At 45.4% G+C, this 25,000-nt stretch overlaps 2 protein-coding genes across 17 annotated transcripts in view; both read left to right on the top strand.

Moving 5' to 3' along the window:
- dtnba (dystrobrevin, beta a) overlaps nt 1-1,468 on the top strand; it is a 31,661-nt gene extending 30,193 nt beyond the window's left edge. For 10 of the 11 annotated variants that reach the window (XM_077016513.1, XM_077016512.1, XM_077016511.1 and 7 more), the window contains 2 exons: nt 379-409; nt 547-1,468. In XM_077016513.1, coding sequence (XP_076872628.1) covers nt 379-383 — 5 coding nt within the window. In that variant the 3' untranslated portion in view covers nt 384-409; nt 547-1,468. The remainder of the gene's footprint in view (nt 1-378; nt 410-546) is intronic. The other variant, XR_013133119.1, reaches the window with a different exon arrangement.
- A 6,753-nt stretch (nt 1,469-8,221) lies between these two features.
- dnmt3aa (DNA (cytosine-5-)-methyltransferase 3 alpha a) overlaps nt 8,222-25,000 on the top strand; it is a 57,693-nt gene continuing 40,914 nt past the window's right edge. For 3 of the 6 annotated variants that reach the window (XM_077016504.1, XM_077016502.1, XM_077016501.1), the window contains exons 1-4: nt 8,222-8,354; nt 10,694-10,898; nt 19,680-19,787; nt 23,812-23,868. In XM_077016504.1, the coding sequence (XP_076872619.1) occupies nt 10,818-10,898; nt 19,680-19,787; nt 23,812-23,868 (246 nt within the window). In that variant the 5' untranslated portion in view covers nt 8,222-8,354; nt 10,694-10,817. Of the gene's footprint in view, nt 8,355-10,693; nt 10,899-19,679; nt 19,788-23,811; nt 23,869-24,736; nt 24,815-25,000 lie in introns of those variants that run through there. The other 3 variants (XM_077016505.1, XM_077016503.1, XM_077016506.1) reach the window with 2 other exon arrangements.

Below are 25,000 nucleotides of genomic sequence, written 5' to 3'. Positions count from 1 at the left end.
TACAGACACTACGCTGTAGCTGGCCAGACCGCACCATGAATGAGCAGAGCGTGCTTTCATGTTTGTGAGGCTGAGGCCAGTTCATCAGACATGTGTACTGCACCATTGAGCCTGTTGTGCCTGTATTACTCTTTAGTATTAACGAGGGAGCTGTTTATGTGTGAGGAGGGGGTGTGGTGGGGCAGATGGGGCAGTTTTTTGGGGCGTAAGCACTTTTTAAAAAGTATTTAACTGGAGACCAAAGCTTAGACATCCCTTACACTGTTTCCTAGTGTGTTTTGTATGTCCTGTGTAGGGCAGTGCTGTGTCAGGCTCCCCTGGGACGACTGGTCATGTTCTGTGTTTGCACACACTCATGAACTGATCTTCTTTTCGCAGGTTAAGCCAAATGTGAAGCTAATAATGCCAAGTGAGTGTTGGACACACTTCATTCTCTTTTTCTCTTTTGTTTCTCTTTATTATTATTATTATTTAATATGCCTGGGTCACTGTTTGCGGTATATATACATAGTGCACTTTCATCACACCGTTACATCATAATTTCAGGTGCAGTGATTGGACAGCAGAGTGATCACTCAGCAGGCTCCATCCAAAGAAACCAGGCACATCATTCAGCCTCTGTTGTCACCATGACAACACCGGAATAGCCAAGGCAATGGTCTAGGGGTCCTGCCCACTTGTGGCTCATCCAATCAAAGAAGAGTTTCAGGTTTTGTGTGGGAATATTGTCCTATCTGCTGATTGTAACTGTGGATGGAAGAAGTTTTTTTTGGTGCTGTTTTTGGTTTGCTTTTTTTTGCTGGATGCCTTGTTTCATTATTTAGTTTTATTAGTTTGTTTTGCTCACTGATCTGGAAATATTTCTTTAGTTATTGATATTTTGGTGCACCAAGAGGTATAGGAGAACTACTGATTAAGTCTAGAGATGGTCCCTGTGCTCCGCTGATTAGGTCTAGAGATGGTCCCTGTGCTGTTAATTAGGTCTAGAGATGGTCCCTGTGCTCTGTTGATTAGGTCTAGAGATGGTCCCTGTGCTCTGTTGATTAGGTCTAGAGATGGTCACTGTGCTCTCTTGATTAGGTCTAGAGATGGTCCCTGTGCTCTCTTGATTAGGTCTAGAGATGGTCCCTGTGCTCTGTTGATTAGGTCTAGAGATGGTCCCTGTGCTGTTAATTAGGTCTAGAGATGGTCACTGTGCTCTCTTGATTAGGTCTAGAGATGGTCCCTGTGCTCTGTTGATTAGGTCTAGAGATGGTCCCTGTGCTCTGTTGATTAGGTCTAGAGATGGTCACTGTGCTCTGCTGATTAGGTCTAGAGATGGTCACTGTGCTCTACTGATTAGGTCTAGAGTTGGTCCTGTGATTATTGCTACCGCTTCTGACTGTCATTGGTTTAGAGAAAGTCATGCACTTCACTGAATGAGTGAATCAGTAAAAGAGAAAGAAAGAAAGAAAGAAAGAAAGAAAGATGAGGTGGAAATTGCAGGAATGTCCAGATGTGACTTGATGGGTTAGTTAAGAGTGTAGATTTCAGGATGTTGTTGGGTGGCTGTAGTCAGGTGGATTTGTGTTGTCATGGCAATGCTGACGGGAGAGATATTGTTGCTGTATCACTGGTTTCTTTGGGGCTGAACAGGACTGAATCATGGAAGGATGGCTCAAAGCTCAACGCCTTTTTAATTTATTTTTTTGGATGTGTTTTTGATTGTATTTATTGTCATAGGACAGCTTTTAAGCTTCGAGGTGTACATTTGAAGAGATAATTTACGATTGTGAGTCTTTGGGCTTGTTGTCCAGGCAACAGTTGAGTTTAATCTTAGACTCCAGTTTGGTCAGCGTTGACCCTTCATGGATGGTTAGTTTAGGATTAGGATTAGCCTGTGTGAGGAAAATTGACATTTTATATTTCAATGAAAACCTTGATTTTGGAGTTGGTGTATATATTAACGGTATGGATTATTTTGTTTTATAGAAGTACAGGTACAAATCTAAACCCAGAATGAATCCAGTCTATGCTGGAGGCCTGTGCCATACTGCTGGTGAGGTGTCTGTTCATGCTTTTATTTGAGCGCTGTTTTGTTGTCCTTATTTTTCAACCGTACTCTGCCTAACACGCACACACACATACACAGACACACACACGTGACCTGCTGAGTGGTCTGTGCTGTGCTAATGGTGAATGAGTGTGTGTGTGTGTGTTTGTGTGTGTGCACACAGATGTGGGTGGGTGTGTGTGCGTGTGATTGCAAAATGCTGGATTGTCACAGTAATGATGCTGCCTTCACTTACCAGAGTGTTCTGTGAGAGACTGTAAGAATCACATTTTTGCTATAACGTGACCTGTTCTTGGAGAAGAAATCTGATCAGTATCTTATATAATTGTGCCAAAGCCACTTGATTTGCGGTTTTCCTGTGTTTGTAGTCTTTTAGTCTTGGTTTATAGGCTTTAAAACAACAGCAACTACAAAAATCTGTTTTTTTTTTCCACGTTCCAATGTTATGTCATTGTTACAATTCTGGAAAGTTCTGACTGTGAAACTCCACTAATGGTACACAAGGACAGGTCCGAGTTCAACTCCATATCCGGAGTTCAATTCCATATCCTGCCAGTTCAGAAGCCTGAGTTTTACACAGGAAGTAAATACATGACCGTGGAAGAATGTGCAGGTGGTGTTCTGAGTTTAGTGGGGTTTCTCACTTGACCCCAGCACACACTGGTTTGACCCCTAACCCCAGAACACCCATGTCACCTATCAGATCGTGTATCCCCGCTGGGAAGTGTTCCGTTATCAAAGAGGCAGTCCAATCACTTTTGAATATTTTTATTATTATTTTGAGGTCATCATATCCAAGTTTTTAAAAATGGTGTCGGGTCGGGACCTCATGGTGCCGGTAGCCATCAGGTGTCTCATCCTGCCCACCCGAGTCTCAGAGTTTACCGCCGTGTGACTGTGTTTCAGAAAAGATAAAGATAACTAACCAAATAAATAAAAAGTCCCAAAATAAACAAATCTTAAGAATCGCGTCTCTGATATGCTGTGTGATTTTAAAGGCTGATCTGTTATACTAAGAATAAATTATATTTTTAAAAGGAATAACATGCCTCTTTTTTTCCCTGAATCACTCTGCTATGTGTGTGTGTGTGTGTGTGTGTGTGTGTGTGTGTGTGTGTGTGTGTGTGTGTGTGTGTGTGTGTGTGTTCATGAACATGTGTGACCACTCCGCCCAAAACGTGAAGGTGGTGCCGATTAGCCAACGAGATTTGTGGGAAAACCGCACGCGTGATGCATTTTTAAAATCATGTTCCAATTGTGAAGTCTACAAAAAATGTTGTTCTTTCATGCTGGTTATTCCAGATGTAGGTGAGCATTAAATTAAGATTTTCATTCATTGGGAAAGTCGGGGTGTTGGGATATCTCACAGGCTTGAGCAGAACTCTGAGCATGGGGAGTCTGTTGAGACTCTTCGAACAGGACTGTGTCCACGCAACACAGCACTCCTGACAGGAGCTGAAACTCACACCCCTACGGTGGTGGCCCCACCCGTCAAACACACACACACACACGCGCTCCAAACGTAACTACACACGGCGCTCTGAGACGCCGTGCCGGCTCCTCACGCTGATCTCTGAGTCCACTCTTAGCTACTTCCTGCTCAAACCTCTCGAGAAAGGCGTTTCAAAATGTTCAGCTGAGCTGAGTCGAGTGTTCCTGCTGTGGCCACGGAGTGCCACCTCCAAGATCAGCTCTAGAAAACCCTTGTACAACGCTCTGAAATGTCACTTCCGGCATGTTCTCTGCTGCAGCTCCAACACAAAGCTCCAGAACATCTAAAATGGCACTCCACAACCGCACTCTGGAGCATCGTTGCAGGCCAGTGCTCTAGAGCCGTGCTGCCATGACTGACCCCACATGACCCTCTACACCTAACAGCCTTGACAGCTCCTTATCTGCCCCACATAATGGCGTCAAATCAGAGCTCTAGAGCTTCTACAACTACCTATACGCACGTGTCCGTGTTAATAGACTGATCTAGTTCCTGCATCTCGTTCTTTATCCTTGTATGGAAAAGGTTCGTCACGGTAACGGAATGAGGCGGAGCCTGTGAACGTTCTCTGTTTAGCTTTGGCATAAAAGCCTAGAAACTCTGTTTTGCCTCCGCGTCTCGCTCGGCTCTGTAACGCACGCTGAAATGAGCCACCGTTCTCTGTGCTTCAGACACAAATGGGAGACATGGGCACTGATAAGGGAGAGTGTGTCAGAGTGAGACGGGCATTTACTGGTTTAATTGAGGCTATTTTTGGCCCAAAACGACCCGGGGAACTTGGAGTTATTCGAGGGCACCGTCGGTTCAGATCAACGTGAGGAACTCCAGACCCGCGCCATGAACGCCTGATCAACGCTCACAGCCCTAACCCGCCGTCCAGACCGGCACGCTACCAAACACCAGCCAGAGAGACAGAGACAGGCAGCTGCACAGGGAGAGAGAGAGAGAGAGAGGGAAACCGTGATGGAGAGAGGCAGAGTGTGTGTGTGAAGGGTGTCTGGGTGTGTGTGTGTGTGTGTGTGATGTGCGTAAGAGACGGTCAGATGGACATCTTGGCATGTTGCCAGCACGAGCAGCTGCAACATAGAGCGAATTTTAATGAGGAGAGGGAGACGAGCCGCAGACAGTGTGTGTGTGTGCGTGTGTCCGTGTGTGTGTGCGAGAGAGAGAGACAGACAGAGAAAGGCTGAGACTGTGGGTTTATCAGCGAGAGACGCAGGGGGCAGGACTTGAATGTGTGTGTTTGTGTGTGTGTGTGTACGAGTGCGGGGGACTAGTCTGCATGTATTCACGCGTATTAAAGGCCGACGGGGTTGGGCGAAGATCACGGTTATGGGCGGAGATCACAGTTATGGGCGGAGGACGCTCCACGCTGCACACAGCACCATCACACCACAAAACAGCCACCATGGCTGCGTGTGTTAAAATGCACAGGAAGGAGCAGCAATGTACCGCCCCAAACTCACCGCCCTCCTCCTTCTCTGGGCTTCCCGTTCTCACTCTACCTCTCTGTTTTCTCTCTCTTCCTCTCCTCCTCTCTTTCTTTTCCTTCCTTTTCAGTTCCCTCTCAGGTCATCTCAGTTCAAAACACCTCAGCTTCCAAACACATTTACAGACATAAGATGATCTAATGTTACAGTACTGCTAAAGGAATCACCTGATCCATTAATAACTGTAGTTCTACTGAAATCAATGTAACGTTTCTCTCCCTCTGTGTCCACCTAGACCGCTCTCTCCTTCTTTTCTGTCTGTTCATGAATATGAATGTTCTGTTCGGTCTCAGAGGTGTGTTTGTGTGTGTGTGTGTGTGTGTTTGATGGCATATGTGTTTGACCTGCTGATGTTGAGGTTTACTCATGACCTCTTTCACAGTATGCAGCTCTGTGTTCATGCTTCAGGGTTATTGTGTGTGTGTGTGTGTGTGTGTGTGTGTGTGTGTGTGTGTGTGTGTGTGTGTGTGTGTGTGTCCATGCTAGTTGTTGGTTATTATGTTTGGCAGTTGTTGACTGCTTTGAAGGGGGCCTGAATGACTGCCCAGAGACAGAGTGCTTCCTCTCTGCTTTTTCCATGGTCTGTGTATACACAGTGAGGCAGTAACTGGGTCATTTTGAGCCCAGTGGAGCCATTTTGGATCTCTATTATTCTGCAGTACAGTGTTGTTCTGATGCCAGAACAAAAAGAGGGAAACTGGATATGATGATGTAAATGGTGGCATGTTAGAAACCCCCACACACCAAATCCATTCAAGCTCCATAAAAAGCTGCGACGTTTGGGTTTTGTGTGTGTTTTTGTGTGTGTGTGTGTGTGTGTGTTGAGAGTGGGCAGGCTATTCAATATATTGTTGAGGGCTTCTCTCACACCATTTTTGAACAGGTTGTCAAAACAACATAACACTCACCTGCCACTTCAAACAGTGAAACCTCGCACCTCAACGCAAGTATTCATGGAATACACCATTTTAACACGCACAGTGGACAGAAAACCACGGAAACATGCATGTTCCCTCATGCTTCATTCCTCTGGAAATATGGATTGTTATGCTTATCATGTACATAATCCTATTTTAGTAATGGTGAGATACAAAAACATTGCATTTTCACATCAAGATTACAGATGTGATTTTGTTGCATAAAATTGCGTAAAATAAAAAATTTAGCTGAATTTCAGTGGCCTTTATGAGGGTATAAGCATATTTACCCCTCAAACCCCTCAGCAGTGTGTCAATGAGGTAAGCAGAGGAATGCCTTCCTAATGGTTTTCAAAAGTCAATATCAATCAACACTTTGCCGACAACCTTTGCCTTTAAGGTATCAAGAGACCCTTCTTAGCCCTACATCAATTTCCTAACACATTTTTAACCGACTTTGTTTGTTGTTATTGTTTACCCAACAAAAGTCTAGCTAAATCAAATTAATCGTCCTGTCAGTGTAACCATGTCACTCCCTCTTTCCTGGCCCTTTTAAGTCAGTCTCTTACCTCAGACTCCTTAAAAAAAATAAACTGTTGCCATTACATAAAAAACCTTTACCACAGTCATTCATTTACTAAATAATTATCCCCTTTTATCCAATGTTGTTGGACAAAACGTTGTAACTTCAGAGTTAAAAACCTTCCTTGGCAAAAAGAAGCTCTCCGGTTTTCTATTACGTCTCCTATTGAATAGCATGGACACTCAAGGTTGTTCCACCTTCTACCGGATTCATCCGAAGCCTTGATCAACACACTCTGCCGCTTTTGATGTTGTGACTTATGAGAAACATCTCCCTAATATGGGATCGTTCAGCTTCCCAAACTGTTCCAGAGTCACGTCGCACGTAGCCTGTTCTCTCCACTGACTGGATCGCTGTCATGAAATGAAATGTGCCTGACAGGTCAATGCACCTGTAGAAACAGACAGACACAGGACTCAAAGCAGAACACAAATAGTCAAACGAACAGACCACTTCACAAGCACGTACCATCGGTGTTACACAATTTCCCCCCTTTCCACAAATGTCATGGATCACCCGAGACATGTTGGGTGTCCAAAGTTAGTTTTACACTGTAACTGTGATGTCAGTGCAGCTGACCACTGAGTAAGGGAACTTGGTAACCAGATTGCAATTGTAGAACTAAAGTCCTCCTATATACAAGCACACTGAGCTTGTAAATGATTTAAAATAAACGAGCTTGTTTTTCTGACAGTGTATTTCATACTGTAAGCTATAAAACTGTAAACACATATGGTGGATAGCTATGAACCAACAGCAGTCATAATTCTCCATCCTCACCCCATACTGTTCTGTTATAGCTGTGGATGAATTATAAAATATTTTTCTGAAATTGTACATTGATAAAACATTGAAGCCACATACATTCTGATCTTGCTAATGTCATCGTTGTTACGGTGATCATAATCATTGACTTCAGCCTCACCCTGGAGACCCGTATGAAGGCATCTGCAAAGAACACTTCCTGCCTTCTTTGGCCCTGGTGAATTTTAAGGATGATGAAATTGTTGTTGACGTCCTCGTGACTTTGATTTTTGCGATTCCCGTGTGCACAAATTAGGCGCATTCTTTATCATACTTTAATTGCAAATACAGTTCTTGTCTTTCGTGCTCCCTCGGGTGTTGCTGAGTTCCTTCGGTCCTACACCCCTGCACCACACACGCGCGTTGTCCCCTGTCACCCTGAGCCAAGCACGCGCACGCGCGCGCGCGGTGTCCTCTGTCACTCTGATTCAAACACGCGCGAGTCCTGTCACTCTGTTCCACACACACACACACGCGTGCGCGCGCGAGTCCTGTCACTCTGTTCCACAAACTCCTGTGTCATTATTTCTCTATTTCAGTTTGCCTGTACCACTTCGTTTACCTTATGAAGTTTCACCGGGCTTCTATAAGAGCGCGATGTACATTAAACCGATGCGTACTTCACAGGTAGTCTGTGGCCTTACGAACTTGTAGCCTTGTAGTAAATATTCGTTTTGCATTAGAACAAACAACTAGTGTATGATTTCGTCTGGGTTATTTGCATGTGCGATTTCACTTTCATCAATTTAAATGCCATTTCTTGTTTTTCTTTTTGAGTCTTCTATCAACGCGTCTCATTTGCGCACCTTTCCCGTGATGTCACGGGAGCACGAGACCAAACTCTGTTTAGGACCCTGCGGAATCTCTTCCGGTCTGACGGCCTCTGCAGCGCGAGAGAGCCGACACACCGGGGCGAACGAGGCCGGCTGGAGAGAGAGAGGACCGGGAGAGACGCGGAGGGAAGACGGGCAGCGCGCGACTACCGGAGGGTTCAGGCCTGGGGCCGGAGAAACGGGTAATTAGCGCTGCGGACGGCGATACATCCACACCCTCTTCTTCCGCGCGCCACACCGAGAAATATCCCGGCCGATCGCGCTATAACGGCGGGGTATCCGTCCCGAATCCGGTCCTTACGCAGATGTGCGGCTTTTAAATCCAGCAGTCGTCACTACAACTTGAGGAGTTTGTCCTCCGCTGTTGGGTGAAACCCGCTCTTACTAATAGCACACCTAACAGTCCGCGCGCATGAACAGAACGCGCGAGCGTTTTTTATCATCCCGTCGCCGCTCGTGGAGAACGAACGGAGCTCTTTCGTTTCCTTCACGCCGACTTACGGTGTCGCGAGCGGACAAGCGGAACTTGGTGCGCTATGAGCAGCGAACGCTCGTGGCGCCCGTCCGCGCGCAGCATTTCTGCTCTACCTGGCCTCATAAACAACGGTTGTTCCGGACGCCCACAAATGATCCAGTTCGTGCTCCTCACACACACTGGCCTTTTGTTACTAGTGTGTGTTTACACCCCGTTCGGCTGCAGCTTTTTTGTCCAGAAGCGCGAGGAGTGTTTGTGGATGTCATGCATTCGTATGTTTTTGCCATGTAGTTTGCAGTTCCCTTCTCTCGTGCCACAGGACGTGTTCACGCACACTGCGTGCACTAGTTATTGTCTGATACGTGAAACGCATTTGACCTCTTTACACAGACTCCCCAAGCTTGATGGCGTTGCGTGCCCACATTTGAACCTGTCCACTTTATTGTCCACACTGCACACCGTTGTTTACTTTAACATCAAGATTTTACACGCTCCTGTGTAATCTAAGCTGCGCTTGGTCACACATCCTTTTTAGGGGTTATATGCGGGCCTTGATTGCCTGGGTGACATGGTCTCCACTGTCTAATAAACTGTTTTGGCAGGTTGGTGCCTTCTACGGACACCCGTGTTACCCGATAACCCCACAGCTCTGTGTGAGTGTCCCTCCACGCGTCTAGTCTGGACAGACCCGAGGAGCCCGAACCGTCCAATGCCACACATAATGTCCAGACTGTTGCTGTCTAACGCGCGCGCGGACGCCGTCGTCGCTTTCTGCAGCGCGAGCGTGTTTACCACCGTTCTGTTTCAGGTCTCGCGCGCGCTGACGGGTTTTTTTTTTGCGCTAATTAGACGAGTGCGCGGCGCTGCGGGCGCCGTTCATTAATATCCGAACTGGGCTGGTATAGTTAGACTCTGACACGGATTCACACCATCTCCACCAAACATGGGTCGTTTTGTTGTTTATATATATAGCCCTCTGTGTTTTTAGTGTTGATTAATATGAATCAGTTCTAATAGCATTACACAGAATCCAGCAGCAACTAAGACACATTTCATTTTTTCATCACGGTATACAGTTTGAATGCTATATCACTAATAATATAAACCAACATATAAGTCATTCTAATACTTGAGGGGGAGAAAAGTTTATGAAAGGTTTCGGCTTCTTGCCGCCCTCGTCAAAGGTTATTTCAGTCCGTCTCTGAGGCATTTTACGGGACGAAAGGACGTAAATCATCTGATTTAAACCCCATCAGTTTATATTAATTATATTAATTTATAGGCTAACGTATAACAGACACGAGAGAGCGTTTAGTCGCCCAAATTTTACCAGCTACGTCCACAACTGAACACAGTGTAATCTACAGCCTACAGTGACTAAGAACTCATTCGGAACTTTATTGGAAATTAACGTGAAAAGCATTTAAATACATCGTTTCCTTTGATTTGTTAGTATAATATGTACATAGTCACAGCGCTGTAGACATTTGCAGCGGTGTTAATTGATTGCTAGTCGAACCATCCTAGCGCGACGGTTCCGCACATTGTTAGTGCAGTTCCGTTTGAAAGCGCAGAATAGAGAAACTGGCAGAGATTCAACAAGCGCCATGTTACACAGTCCCATGTTACAGTCCCATGTTACAGTCCCAGCGCCACTTTACACGCTGTGTCTTACACTCGCCTGTGACTGGACATCTTCCTTTAGACGGATGACTAAAACCGATCATTGAAAACTTTTGAAAAAGACACTTCTGTTTTCTCATGTCTATGATATTCTTCATAAAACTTACATGACTGATGGCCGAATTGTCAATAAATATTTATTTCTACCTTTATTTTGTCCTCATTACGGATGTTTAATCACGGAGACACTCACATTTTGCCTTATTTCGTTTTTTACGTCGGCGCGGTGTCGCATCTCTCGTTCGTCTATATTTATTATGTTTTTAAACAATTCGCCACAAAAATAAAATATCACGGGCCATAGTTAGATATATCAACATTTCAGCCCTAACCCGAGGCTAACGCGGGTGTTTCCTCTTACAGGGAGAAGGAGGACTCGAGGGACGGAAGGTGGACCGCTACATCGCCCAAAAACTTCTTCCATTTTGTTTTCCATTAGTGTTTGTTTGTAAATGCATCGCAGACAGGCCTAGTCCGTTTGGGTTTGATGATGCCGTCCAGCGCCGCCGCTACAAACCCCGCATTCAAAACTTCAGAGTTGGACCGCGACGCCGCTGCGAAAAAACCGGTAAGGGCGGAGAATCCTGTCAGGAGTGTCCGTGATCTATGGGCCTACACACGGACCGTGTCGTTCCCCCCGCCCTTGTTTTCGTCTCCACGAGAGAGAGAGAGTGTGTGTGTGTGTGTGTGTGTGTGTGTGTGTGTGTGTGTGTGTGTGTGTGTGTGTGTGTGTGTGCGTGCGTGTGTGTTAATGGAGACGGGGTTGGCGCACACACACACACACTGCGGGAGAACAGTCTGGAAGCAGGTCGACTCGATGCTGCTGGATGTGTCCACCGCAGAGGGACAACTCGGGGACAGTGTGGCTCTAAATCGCGGTTTTACCTGAAATGACCTGAAACGACGCGTCTGTGAATTACTGACGCGACACATTAACCGCAAACGGTACAAAACGGAGGGAAAAGCGATTAAAACGAGTTGAGACCAAGTGTTCTGTTTATTAATATTTGTCCTGTTTATCTGCATAGGTCTTATATTGTGTTTACTAAACCGGTTTAGGTTATATCCCTTACCTTGGTATCCTGAATTGGTCATGCGAGATTAAAATCCAATAAAAAAAACAATAAATTCTTAGTAGCCTATTAGGTATTAACTTAGGGAGAGTTCAATTTAACTCTGGTTAACTGCAGGAGCTAATTTAGCACTGGCGACTTTATTGTGAACTTAATCTCCCGTCCTAAAAATAACTAAAGCTGGCGAAGCCTTCGCTACACATTAACCACATGAAGAGAAAGACTCGCGGGTGGGATCTCCGGAGTAATCTGGCCTGGCTGATGTAGGTTACGCGCAGGCCAGGCGATCCCCATACGTCAAACTGCTGCGTATGGTCGATCAGATTTCCACACCAGATGACCAGATGCTGCACTGGCCTGTAGAAATACGTGGAAGTGTCTTTACCAAGAGACGTGAAGAGCCTTGCGAATGGTACTCTGTGGGTGACTTGGTGGTGGTCTCGTCCACTGGATAGCTGGGTCCATGCAGTCCTATGGCTTTCACTTAGGTCCTATAACACAGGACTTGGTGATGTAGTTGAGGCTACAGAATATTAGTAAGTCCTTTTGTGTGTGTGTGTGTGTGCGTGTGCGTGCGTGTGCGTGCGTGTGCGTGCGTGTGCGTGCGTGTGTGTGTGTGTGTGTGTGTGTGTGTGTGTGCGCGTGTGTGTGTGCGCGTGTGTGTGTGCGTGTGTGTGTATCTATCTGGTGCAAGGCAAGCTGTAGACTCATCAGTTTAATCACAATCAACTGATGTGGTCTCTGGAGCCCCACAATTTACCCGACTAAATGTCAGGTACTTACCAAGACGACCGGCCCTTATCTTTCCGGAGGGTTCCCCTTGACCACGTGTGCTATAAAGAGCGTGTCTGACACGACGTGCGCTTTAACGAGCGTGTCTCGCACGACGTGCGCCTGCATGCTGATCCTGACACAGGCCTCCTCCCAGATCACCTGTCCAGGTAATCAGAGAGTAAACTCGTAGGCCAGTAGTTATTCAACAGCTGGTGCTGCACTGGGACACCTGTTTGAAGCCGGAAAGGGATTGGGGAATGAACGTCAGTTCACACTGATCAGGGATCAGTTCGTGTGATGTAGCAGCAGTAGTGCTGTAGGTGCAGAGCCTGACCTCAGATCAGGGACATTGGCATCTATGTATGGGTGATTGCTGTGCGGTTGCTTGCAGCCGTTTTTGTAGTAGAAGTTGTGGGCAGTGTTGGGAGGGCTCTGGCTCCTGAGAGTGTGAGCGCACTGTTGAGAACGCAGCGTGATTTAGTGGCGAAACAATCTTCATCAGGTTTTACTCTACATTTGTCATTCCGTTGTACTTACATCATTATAAAGGAAGATTTGCACTGCAGTTACAATGATGCAAGTGCAAGTTTTTCGCTTTGTACTTGAAACTTTATCTTGGGTTATTTACTATATAGTATAAAATCCTACTTGCAATAAGACAGTGTAGTTCATGTGAAATTCACTGAAATGTACAACATATAATTCATGTGAAACTCCCTGAACCTCTGCTGCTTATTTCTTCTGTGTAAGACGATGTTGAGCTCTTTAAGCTGAAGATTTTTGTTTTACTGACCACTGTTGCTCTTGGTGGTTTTTCAGTGACTTTTGTGTTGACCAGGTGGTGGTTAATATGTCAATCAATGACTGATGCTTTTAATAATTGATCTAGGAATGTGTCAAAAGTGTGTGTGGAGTGGAGACAGAACGCTCCAGAATGTGTCTGGTGGTAAAATTGTGCCTCGGGTAGCCATATTCATGTGTGTGAGTCCTGGAGAATGTGTATGTGTGTGTTTGTGTGTGTGTCATTTGTCTATAGCATTAGTCTTATTGATTTTGTGTGTCTCTGCTGGTTGTATATGAACTCAGGTTCTGCTCTGTTAACTCCACCCACATGTTCCTATGGTACCACCCTACCTTCTTATCCCCATCTCCGTGTACGGAGAGTACTGCCTTTTAGACTCCACCCATATGTTCCTATGGTACCACCCTACCTTCTTATCCCCATCTCCGTGTACGGAGAGTACTGCCTTTTAGACTCCACCCATGTGTTCCTATGGTACCACCCTACCTTCTTATCCCCATCTCCGTGTACGGAGAGTACTGCCTTTTAGACTCCACCCACGTGTTCCTATGGTACCACCCTACCTTGTTATCCCCATCTCCGTGTACGGAGAGTACTGCCTTTTAGACTCCACCCATGTGTTCCGACAGTACTGGCCAATTAACTCCACCCACATGTTCCTATGGTACCACCCTACCTTGTTATCCCCATCTCCGTGTACGGAGAGTACTGCCTTTTAGACTCCACCCATGTGTTCCGACAGTACTGGCCAATTAACTCCACCCACATGTTCCTATGGTACCACCCTACCTTGTTATCCCCATCTCCGTGTACGGAGAGTACTGCCTTTTAGACTCCACCCATGTGTTCCGACAGTACTGGCCAATTAACTCCACCCACATGTTCCTATGGTACCACCCTACCTTGTTATCCCCATCTCCGTGTACGGAGAGTACTGCCTTTTAGACTCCACCCATGTGTTCCGACAGTACTGGCCAATTAACTCCACCCACATGTTCTGACAATAACGACATGTTAACTCCACCCACTAGTTCCGACAGTGCTGTCCAGATAGCCTCACGTTCCTCTGTGCTCTGATAAAACTGTCCGACTAGCTACACCTAGTAGTTCCAGTACAAGTTTCCGATTAGCAACACTTGCAATACTGCCCCAAAAGCTCCATCTGTGTGTCTCGATAGTAGTGCCCTGTTAGCTCCACCTGCGTGGTCCGACATAACTGGCCCGGTTAGCTCCACCCACACATTCTGGCAGTACTGCTTGGTTAGCTCCACCCACATGTTGTGACAGTCTGACGGTGGATGTGAGTTACGAACCCCTGGTGTAGTATTTATGGTACTTTTCAGCCTTTGCCTTGTTTGTTCACACAGATTACGTATTATGAGATGAGCTCACATTGTGCATGTGTATGTTTATAGGGATCACACTTAACTTAGTGTGCCCATCACAGACACAAATAAAATAATCTGAAAAATGATTTCTTTCACTTATCCAATGATGCAGATCTACTTCCATAAATCAAAACATATGAATTTTGATAACTAATTTCTCTTGAAGCTTAGTTAGAATGTGGTGGCTCACTGTGAGAGAGCAGGACTCAGCCTGTCGCTATGCTGGTAGAGATGTTTGTTTAAGAGGGAGAGAGCAATGTTGGCTCTGGCATTGTGGGATACCTCATGTGTCAGGGGGAGTGTGGGCTGCACTAATGCCTGCTGGGTTAGTGCGGTCTTTCTGACCCATAATTCCACACTAGAGTTCGGGCGTCGTGGTTGAAGAACCAGTCTGGCAGTATCTGTGCTTGTCATTAATTTGGGCATCTCTGGTCTAAACAATGAACACAGGCAAAATATAATAAACGTTGAGGTTGGAGAACGGAGAACTTGTTTCTTACAATTTGAGAATGAGGTCATGTTAAAACGATGTTAAAGTTAGTGTAAGATATTTTGTGAGGATCTCATTGAACTTTTACTGTTACTAAAATAGTTGCTCTGTCTGCTGGCCTCCGTGATGAGCAGATGTAGTTTTTAAGATGGCTGGGCTGTACCAAAATCTCAGGAAGCTCCTCCTTAGAAGCTGGTCCTTCCTGCCTGTCCGTTCTTCAGCGCACGCAAAGGCAGCACATGGAAGGGTGGAGGAGAAGCGTGGGAGGAAGAGTCAGGGTTAAAGTGAGCGCTGGCCCTCCCTCACCGAGCCTGCCCCTAGTCAGCAGGCCCTTCAAGCTTCGCTTACGGCACCTTTAAGAGGGTAAAAGATAACTAAAGATAAACATTAAAAAAACCTTCAGAACATTCCAAGAAGACAGTTGAAATTTCCCAGCAAATATCTCCCAAGGTATAAATGTTTACGTTTAATATAAATATTCATATCTGTTATAGAAAATCCAAACTTCACTAAAGCTACCATTGCGTTTACTTAACAGAGCCTATGGTCAGTGAACAAGTGCATTTGGGTTTGTGTACGGCCAAGACTCTGAGGGCTCTGTTGTTGTAGTAAAACATGGTTTGGCAGGGGAAGGAATTCCTGGTTCATCCAATGAAAACAGCCAACAGTCCTGGCCAACGTGTAGCGCTGGCCTTTCATTCATCACTACATAATCATAGCCAGGCCCAATCTGAGGTGACATACACAGGCCGGGAGACTCACTACTGTTTCATGTGTGAACATGTGAGCGTGTCTTCCTGTGTTACTTCCGAAGAGATGCTGGTTGCTCTCTCTTTCTCCAAGTGTGTGTGTGTGTGTGTGTGTGTGTGTGTGTGTGTGTGTCTTTGCAAGTGTGTGTGTGGTTGGATCCCCGCCCTTATCTGTAGGTGTATAAATATGCTCTAAGAGGATGTTCCAAGCAGAGGGAGAGAGAGTACGAGAGAGAGAGTACGAATGGAGACTGCAGAAAGATGAGAAGATGATGAACACGGGGGGAGAGAGAGAGAGAGAGAGAGTGTTTGTGGAAGCAGGAATAGTGCCTTTTTCACCAGGGAACTTCCTCCTCCCTCTGTCGGTGCAGTCGCGTTGCTTAGCAACAAGAGCTACCCAAAATAACCCGCTGATGACAGAAATAGTCCAGAGACACAGCCAGCTAAAACCTCACTCACCCAAACCTACTATTCTCCAGTTATGTACTGTTATACCTACTACACCAATATACTCACTACCAGTTATGTACTGTTATAAATACTACACCAGTATACTCACTACCAGTTATGTACTGTTACAACTACTACACCAGTATACTCACTACCAGTTATGTACTGTTATACCTACTACACCAATATACTCACTACCAGTTATGTGCTGTTATAACTACTACAACAATATACTCACTACCAGTTATGTACTGTTATAACTACTACACCAATATACTCACTACCAGTTATGTACTGTTATAGCTACTACACCAGTATACTCACTATCAGTTATGTACCTGCTACACTAATGTAGTTATTCATTACTCACTCTCCTGACTGTTAATAAGTCTCCAAACCCCGACTGCACTGTTCAATCACAGTAGTGATATTCACACTCATCTCAGCCTACACTCCCTCTTCAATACACTGCTACTGCACTACCATTGTACCGTAGTGTTGCTGCGTTTTCACAATCACACCCAGTGAACAGCATCAGAAGACGTCTCAATTACTGCCAGTACCCCTCTGACCTTTACTGTCACCGTTTAATGTCTTCTGCCCCTGACTGTATTATTGCCCCAGGACTGTTCCACTGACCCGTCCTAGCATTTTACTGGCCCCGGTAAATCCACCTGCCTTCCTCATCAAGAGTCTACTGCCCTGAAAATGCTTACTGCCCCCTTAACATTCTGATGCCTCACTGTTATGGACAAATTCATATGACTGTTCATGTGCCTTAAATGTATATAACTGTTTTCCATGTGTGTTTAATGTGTATGACTGATCTCCATGTGCATTAAATGCTTGACTCTTCTTCATGCGCATTAAATGTGTATGACTGTTCTCCATGTGCGTAAATGCGTATGACTGTTCTCCATGTGTGTTAAATGTGTATGACTGTTCTTCATGTGTGTTAAATGTGTATGACTGTTCTTCATGTGTGTTAAATGCATATGACTTCTTCATGTGCGTTAAATGCGTATGACTGTTCTCCATGTGCGTAAATACGTATGACTGGTCTCCATGTCCGTTAAATGCGTATGACTGTTCTCCTTGTGCGTTAAATGTGTATGACTGTTCTTCTTGTATGTTAAATGCATATGACTGTTCTCCTTGTGCGTTAAATGTGTATGACTGTTCTTCTTGTATGTTAAATGCGTATGACTGTTCTCCATGTGCGTAAATGCGTATGACTGTTCTCCTTGTGTGTTAAATGCGTATGACTGTTCTCCATGTGCGTTAAATGTGTATGACTGTTCTCATTGTGCGTTAAATGTGTATGACTGTTCTTCATGTGTGTTAAATGCGTATGACTGTTCTCCATGTGCGTAAATGCGTATGACTGTTCTCCTTGTGTGTTAAATGCGTATGACTGTTCTCATTGTGCGTTAAATGTGTATGACTGTTCTCCATGTCCGTTAAATGCGTATGACTGTTCTCATTGTGCGTTAAATGTGTATGACTGTTCTCCATGTCCGTTAAATGCGTATGACTGTTCTCCATGTCCGTTAAATGCGTATGACTGTTCTCCATAGCCCAGTGAATCTATGACTTCAGGCACTGCAGGTCAGTTCATGATGGCTACAGTGTGAAACGAGGGTTAAGGCATTTTGGCCTTTAGAGGGGAAGGAGATTTGAAATGATTAGTACTTGAGGTCCTGAAACAGAAGCTAAACAGAGCAGTCAGGGTGTCTGTTGTAGTCTGAGCTGAAATGCTCACACGGGAGGTGTGCGTGGTGTTTTTATTTTGTTTTTGGTTGAGAGCAGTAAAGGCTGAATGTTTGTGTACATGTCTGCATGATGTTTATATACTTTATGTGCTTATGTAGATTCATGTGGTTGCTTGTGTGTGTGTGTGTGTGTGTGTGTGTGTGTGTGTGTGTGTGTGTGTGTGTGTGTGTGTGTGTGTGTGTGTGTGTGATTCTTGGGTATGGGTGTGTGTGGGGGTGTGTGTGTTTGCATTCGTGAGTTTGTGGGAAGCCGTAGATGATGAAACATCGTCACGTTTGGGGGAAAGAACGATCTCAAGAGACTGCATGGTTGCTAGGAGGGTTGCCACGGAAATGACATCATCATGCTTGGTTCATGCCAGGCCCTTTAGTCAGCAGAGCAGCATCATGCTCTCCCGGAGACAGTTGCTAAGCAGTATTTTCCCCTTAGCAACCACCGTCTTCCTCTTTCTGCCACTGGTCCCAGCAGTGTGTGTGTGTGTGTGTGTGTGTGTGTGTGTGTGTGCAGCAAATAAGCTATGAGCATACGCACACACACTTAGGTTGAATGACGGTGCAGAGAATGTTTTTGGATATATATTTGTTTATGTTTTTGTGTGTGTGCATGTGTGTCAGAGAGAGAGAGAGAGTGATTGTGTGTGTGTGTGTGTGTGTGTATGTGTTGATATTTGTGTGTGTATTTTATGTGAGAATTGATGTGTGTGTTTGTGTGTGTGTGTGCGCGTGCGTGTGTGTGTGTATGTGTGTGTGTGTTTGTGTGAGTTAGTGGTGTGTGTGTGTATGTGTGAATTGATAGTGTGTGTATGTGTGAGTTGATTGTGTGTGTATGTGTGAGTTGATGGTGGGTGTGTGTGTATGTGTGAGTTGATGGTGTGTGTGGTTGTGTGTGTAAGTTGGTGTGTGTGTGAGTTTATGGTGTGTGTGTGTGTGTGTATATATATGTGAGTTGATGGTGTGTGTGTGTATATGTGAGTTGATGGGGCGTGTGTGTGTGTGTGTGTGTGTGTGTGTGTGTGTGTGTGTGAGTTGATGGTGTTTGGTTTCTAGATGGCCTCCAAAGTAAACTCTCCCGTCTCCCAAAATAACATCTTTACCTCCCTCAGTAATGGAGGCATTGCATTAGCAAATACACTGTAGGGGTAGTGTTAGGTGTGTGTGTGTGTGTGTGTGTGTGTGTGTGTGTGTATGTGTGTGTGTGTGTGTGTGTGTGTGTGTGTGTGTGTGTGTGTGTGTGTGTGTGTGTGTGTGTGTTTAAGGGCCAGGTTTGTTTTAATGCCAAGTATAAGCTGACATCATATTTTGTGTATCGCTTATTTATATTTTTTAGTGCATGTACACACACATATTATGCTAACACACACATCTTTCTGTATTATACATACAAACACACATGCATACATGTTTGCATGTCCACACACACACACACACACACACACACTCTCTCTCTCTCTCTCTCTCTCTCTCTCTCTCTCTCTCTCTCTCTCTCTCTATCACTCTCTCCCCACAGATGGTTCTCTGTTTCACATCAAAGCGAATGCACAGTTCTACAGGAATCACAGGGTTGCTGAACAGAGAGTGTGTGTGTGTGTGTGTGTGTGTGTGTGTGTGTGTGTGTGTGTGTGGTGTGCGTGCGTACATTTGTGTTTGTCTGTGTGACTCTGTATCTTGTTTAGTTTGTATTGCATGTTAATGGGAAGATTTTCAGATGTGTATGTGTGTATTATGTTAATCTGTGTGTGTGTGTGTGTGTGTGTGTGTGTGTGTGTGTGTGTGTGTGTGTGTGTGTGCGTGTGTGTGTGTGTGTGTGTGTGTGTGTGTGTGTGTGTGTGTGTTTTGGGTGTGTGTGTACAGAGTTCAGAGCAAAAAGAGGAAGTGTGTGAGCTGACACAAGAAGACACCATGACGGACACTCCAGCACGCAGAGTGGGACGTCCTGCTCGCAAACGCAAGCCTCCAATGGTGAGCGCTCACACACACACACACACACGCACACACACACACACACACACACACACACACACACACACACACACACACACGCACACACACACATTCAGTAAATGTCCCATCTTAGCCACATAACCTACATTTGGAGATAGCTGACAGCAGAACTTTCCAAGTTAAGAGCAGTCAAAACAAAAAAAAATTACATAACCCAGCCACACACACACATGCATAAACACATACATATATTCACACCCTCACACCACACACACACACTCATGCACAAACATTCACATACATTAACACACACATAAACACACCTACACACACGCACATGTACAAACACAGACATACCTTCACACACACCACACACACTCATACACAAACATTCACATACATTAACACACAATAAAATAGCTCACACACAAACACTCTTAGGCATACTCACACACACACACACTTACACTCGCTTACACCCATATATGTACCACAGACGTAGATGAGATAGCCACACATATATACTCATGTGATATTTGATGACATTCACAGAAGTCTTGTTGTGCCGTCCTGATGATTCAACGTTTTTCAGTCAGGAGGCTGAATAGGCCAATGCAATCAGAGCCGGGTGAGTGGGAGGGGCAAACATTTAGTACTGGGCCACTCCCACTGAACACTGACACCAGGCCACTTCCACTGAACACTCAGTCCAGGCCACTCCCACTGAACACTCAGTCTAGGCCACTCCCACTGAACACTGAGGCCAGGCCACTGCCACTGAACACTAACACCAGGCCACTCCCACTGAACACTGAGGCCAGGCCACTCCCACTGAACACTCAGTCTAGGCCACTCCCACTGAACACTGACACCAGGCCACTCCCACTGAACACTGACGCCAGGCCACTCCCACTGAACACTGACGCCAGGCCACTCCCACTGAACACTGACGCCAGGCCACTCCCACTGAACACTCAGTCCAGGCCACTCCCACTGAACACTCAGTCCAGGCTACTCCCACTGAACACTGAGGCCAGGCCACTGCCACTGAACACTAACACCAGGCCACTGCCACTGAACACTGAGGCCAGGCCACTCCCACTGAATACTGAGGCCAGGCCACTCCCACTGAATACTGAGGCCAGGCCACTCCCACTGAATACTGAGGCCAGGCCACTCCCACTGAACACTGAGGCCAGGCCACTCCCACTGAACACTGAGGCCAGGCCACTGCCACTGAACACTCAGTCCGGGCCACTCCCACTGAACACTGACACCAGGCCACTCCCACTGAACACTGAGGCCAGGCCACTCCCACTGAACACTGAGGCGACAGGCTATCTGTGAAGTACTTGCCTGGTAACGCCTGGCTAATGAATGACAGTCTAAGAGATTTTAGAGTTTAAAATTAAACAGTGTGTACGCTGATGCTAATTACAGATGTAGTGATGTGTGTTGAACGTCGTTGTGTCATGTAGGAAATTTGCAACGCCACCTCGTTATAATTGTACCTGGATTGAGTGAGTTTATTATGGTTGCCAAATTGCTGTCAGAAATTGCAGCATTTTGCAGCTGAAATTCAGTAGGAATTTTAGCATTGAACTTGACTGATGTCTTTCTCTAGATGCTAAGCTTTTAGCACTCTTAAAACTCTTTACAAGACATGCAATAAGACAGGCAAAGACCAAACTTTCAATTGTACATATTTGTGTAATTTTTCACTATGTGATTGTTATGTGCTTGTCAAAGATGACAGGATATTTGTGTCTCTGTGTATGTCTGTGAGTGAGTGTGATTGTACATGCGTGTGTACACTGGGCAGTGTAATACTATTATAGTGATGTGAATTATTTAGCACGTTTTGACGGATACACTATCACGATTCTGTGTTGACAACTGACAGATGGACAAAGTAAAAATACGAACCACCTCACACACCTCTATCACTGCGGAAACACGTCTAATACCCCTACATTTGCTAATGAACTGATGAGTCAGGTGTGCTAAGGCAAGAAAATCTGGGCAGGACTCCAGCTCTTTGGAAGAGGAGTTGGACATCCATGAGGCATCCAAAATCCTCCTCTGAAGGATTTTTCCTCAACTGAAAATGTTATTTCAAACAGTAATAACTAACCCTCACCTCTGTTTACCTCACTTCTGTTAACCTCGATGTTTACCTGTTTTCCTCACCTATATTTACCTCACTGTTTACCTCACCTCTGTCTCCTTCACCTCTGTTAACCTCGATGTTTACCTCACCTATATTTACCTCACATCTGTTTACCTCACCTATATTTACCTTACTGTTTTCCTCACCTATATTTACCTCACATCTGTTTACCTCACTTATATTTACCTCACTGTTTTCCTCACCTATGTTTACCTCACCTCTGTTTACCTCATCTATATTTACCTCACATCTGTTTACCTCACTTATATTTACCTCACTGTTTTCCTCACCTATATTTACCTCACATCTGTTTACCTCACCTGTCTTCCTCACCTCTATTAACCTCACAGTTTACTTCACTTCTTTCTCCCTCACCTTTGTTTGCCTCACCTGTCTCCCTCACCTCTTTTAACCTTATTGTTTACCTCACCTCTTTTAACTCCACAGTTTACCTCACCTCTGTGTCCCTCACCTCTGTTTTCCCCCGTTGCCTTCAACCGTGTTCAGGCAAATAAACACGTCCATTAAAACACAAGCACTTGCACGGCAGAAAGTGGAGACAGCGTGTAGGCATAAACTAATGAGACAGTGCTGGGTCTGACCTCGGCTTGGTCTTTGCTAATGGCCATGTTTCTTGTCCGGTAGAAATCGTGATTCGTGATAGTGCTTACAGAATGTGTAGGAGGACACGGTGGACTCACTGAGGCCTTTGAACTGATCTGGGAACAGCTGCCCTTGGGTTATTTTTTCCCCTGTTGTACTGTACCCATTTTCTCACTGCCATAATCATAATGATGTGTTGTGATATCATATTTAAGGCCTTGTGTGTGTGTGTGTGTGTGTGTGTGTGTGTGTGTGTGTGTGTGTGTGTGTGTGTGTGTGTACGTTCACTATATTTAGTTGCTGTAACCTGGCCAGGTCTAGGATAGTTGGTAAAGAGCAGCTGTCTTTACCCTTTAACACAAGAGTTTGTGTGTGTGTGTGTGTGTGTGTGTGTGTGTGTGTGTGTGTGTGTGTGTGTGTGTGTGTGTGTGTGAGAAAGCGAGTGTGTGAGTGTGTGTGCATATTTGCGTGTGTGTGTGAGAGAGTGTGATGTTTGTTAACATGCGATCTGCTGGGATAATTACTCTCATGAATATATTTTTGTTCTTGTAAATTAATACTTCATTATACTCACACACTCTCACACACACCCACACACACTCTCACACACAGTCACATACACACACACACACACTCACACACTCTCACACACAAACACACATACACACACACACACACTCTCTCTCTCACACACGCACACAGCTTGTCTGACTATATATTATCTATATTCTGTCTATTCTTCCTAACTGCTTCACTGGATTACACTTTTCTCCAGCACTAAGGCGGGCTATTAGAAACCACTTTATCCTTTTTCTGACAATCTAGCATTTACACACACACACCAGCACAGATACACAATCTCTCTTTCTCTCTGACACACACACACACACACACACACACACACACACACACACACACACACACACACAAACACACACTGTGCACATATTTGCACTGTTTCAGCTTTCTGCATAATGATCACTAAGCTCTTATATTCAGGCATTTATACACAGACACACACACACACACAAACAAAAATATTCATGCGTTTGTAATGTCAGTTCTGCACATTCTAATTGTATTTAGAGGAGCTCCATATGTAGTAAATATCATTGAACCTCTTCAGTTGCACAGAGGGGCTTCTGCCAGCTAAACCTTGCTGAGTTTAAGTGAAAACATGGATTGGAATCTAGGGTGGGCATGGCAGTGGATTGGGTTGACTGTCTAAATTTAACTTAGCATTTGAATAATTGTTGCAATTCCACACAGGAACACCAGGGGTGCTATGGAGTAGATGCCATCTCCAGAATGCTTAGAATGAGCCAGGTATGAGACACACACACACACACACACACAGGTACACGCACACACATGCACGCACACACACAATAAAAAAACGAATTCTAAACCTATGGTGAGCTCTACTGCTGGGATGCAGGTTTGTGCCCTGGTTGCACCAAACGCCGCCCACGGCATAAGGTGCAGAGATGGAAGGTGGGTGTGGTCCATCTCTCCACTGTTGCTATGCAACACAGAACCCAGTTGGACCAGTACGTGACGAATGTGCACTGCCCGGACTGGAGACCCAACACTGTGTCTGTGTCTCTCTAACAAACTCACAACACATGCGACTGGGATTGGCATGAACTGTTGAGCACTGTGTTCTTGTAGATGAAGTGTCCTCATAAACGTATTCCATGATGAAAACCCCCAGGGGCCTCAGCTGTGACCTGGGGCTCCCCAGGAGCCGGCGCTAGTCTGAGGGCCTGAGGTTCCCTGGGTAGCAGACTGTTGTGTCATGTTGTCTGGTGATCTGGAGATGGAACCTGGACCTTCCTGGGTGGTAGAGATGGTGGAGGTGGTGGAGGTGGTGGAGATGGTGGAGATGGTGGAGGTGGTGGAGACGGAAGGATGTGGGTAACTGCATCAGGTTTCCCAAAAGAAAACAGAATGAACAGCCAGAAGGTTGAGCTTCTATCAGCGGTTTCGGAAATAGTGTAGTGTAGTGTGAATGGTATGGTACGTAAGCCGGATTTAGCCTCCGTGAATGTGTGTGTGTGTGTGTGTGTGTGTGTGTATGCTAGCATCTGAATTAGAAACGAAACAGGAAGCTGTGGTGAAAAAAAGACAGCGGAAGTGAAAAAAATATATATATATCTAGAGAGAGAGAGAGAGAGAGAGAGAGATAGAGAGAGAGAGATAGAGAGAGAGAGATTGTACGGACATACACAGCCAATACAAGTGTCAGCAGGGCATAGTAATTCTGATCATGGTAAGTCAAAACTCTTGTTTTTCACTGTAAAATGTAAATGGTCCTATACGCCACGTTCTGTAGCTGGTCTGGCGGTGATCTTAGCACCTGGCTAACAGGAAGTTAGCCATCACCTTTGTTAGCAGAGTGCTAACACCTCACTCACTGGAGTCTTCAAGCGAGGTGGTCAGGGCACGTTTGCCATTG

Source organism: Brachyhypopomus gauderio, chromosome 9 (assembly GCF_052324685.1).
Source record: "Brachyhypopomus gauderio isolate BG-103 chromosome 9, BGAUD_0.2, whole genome shotgun sequence".
NCBI classification, from domain to species: domain Eukaryota; kingdom Metazoa; phylum Chordata; class Actinopteri; order Gymnotiformes; family Hypopomidae; genus Brachyhypopomus; species Brachyhypopomus gauderio.
The sequence above is the reverse complement of the archived record's forward strand: the minus strand, read 5'-3'. Positions and strand labels throughout refer to the sequence as shown.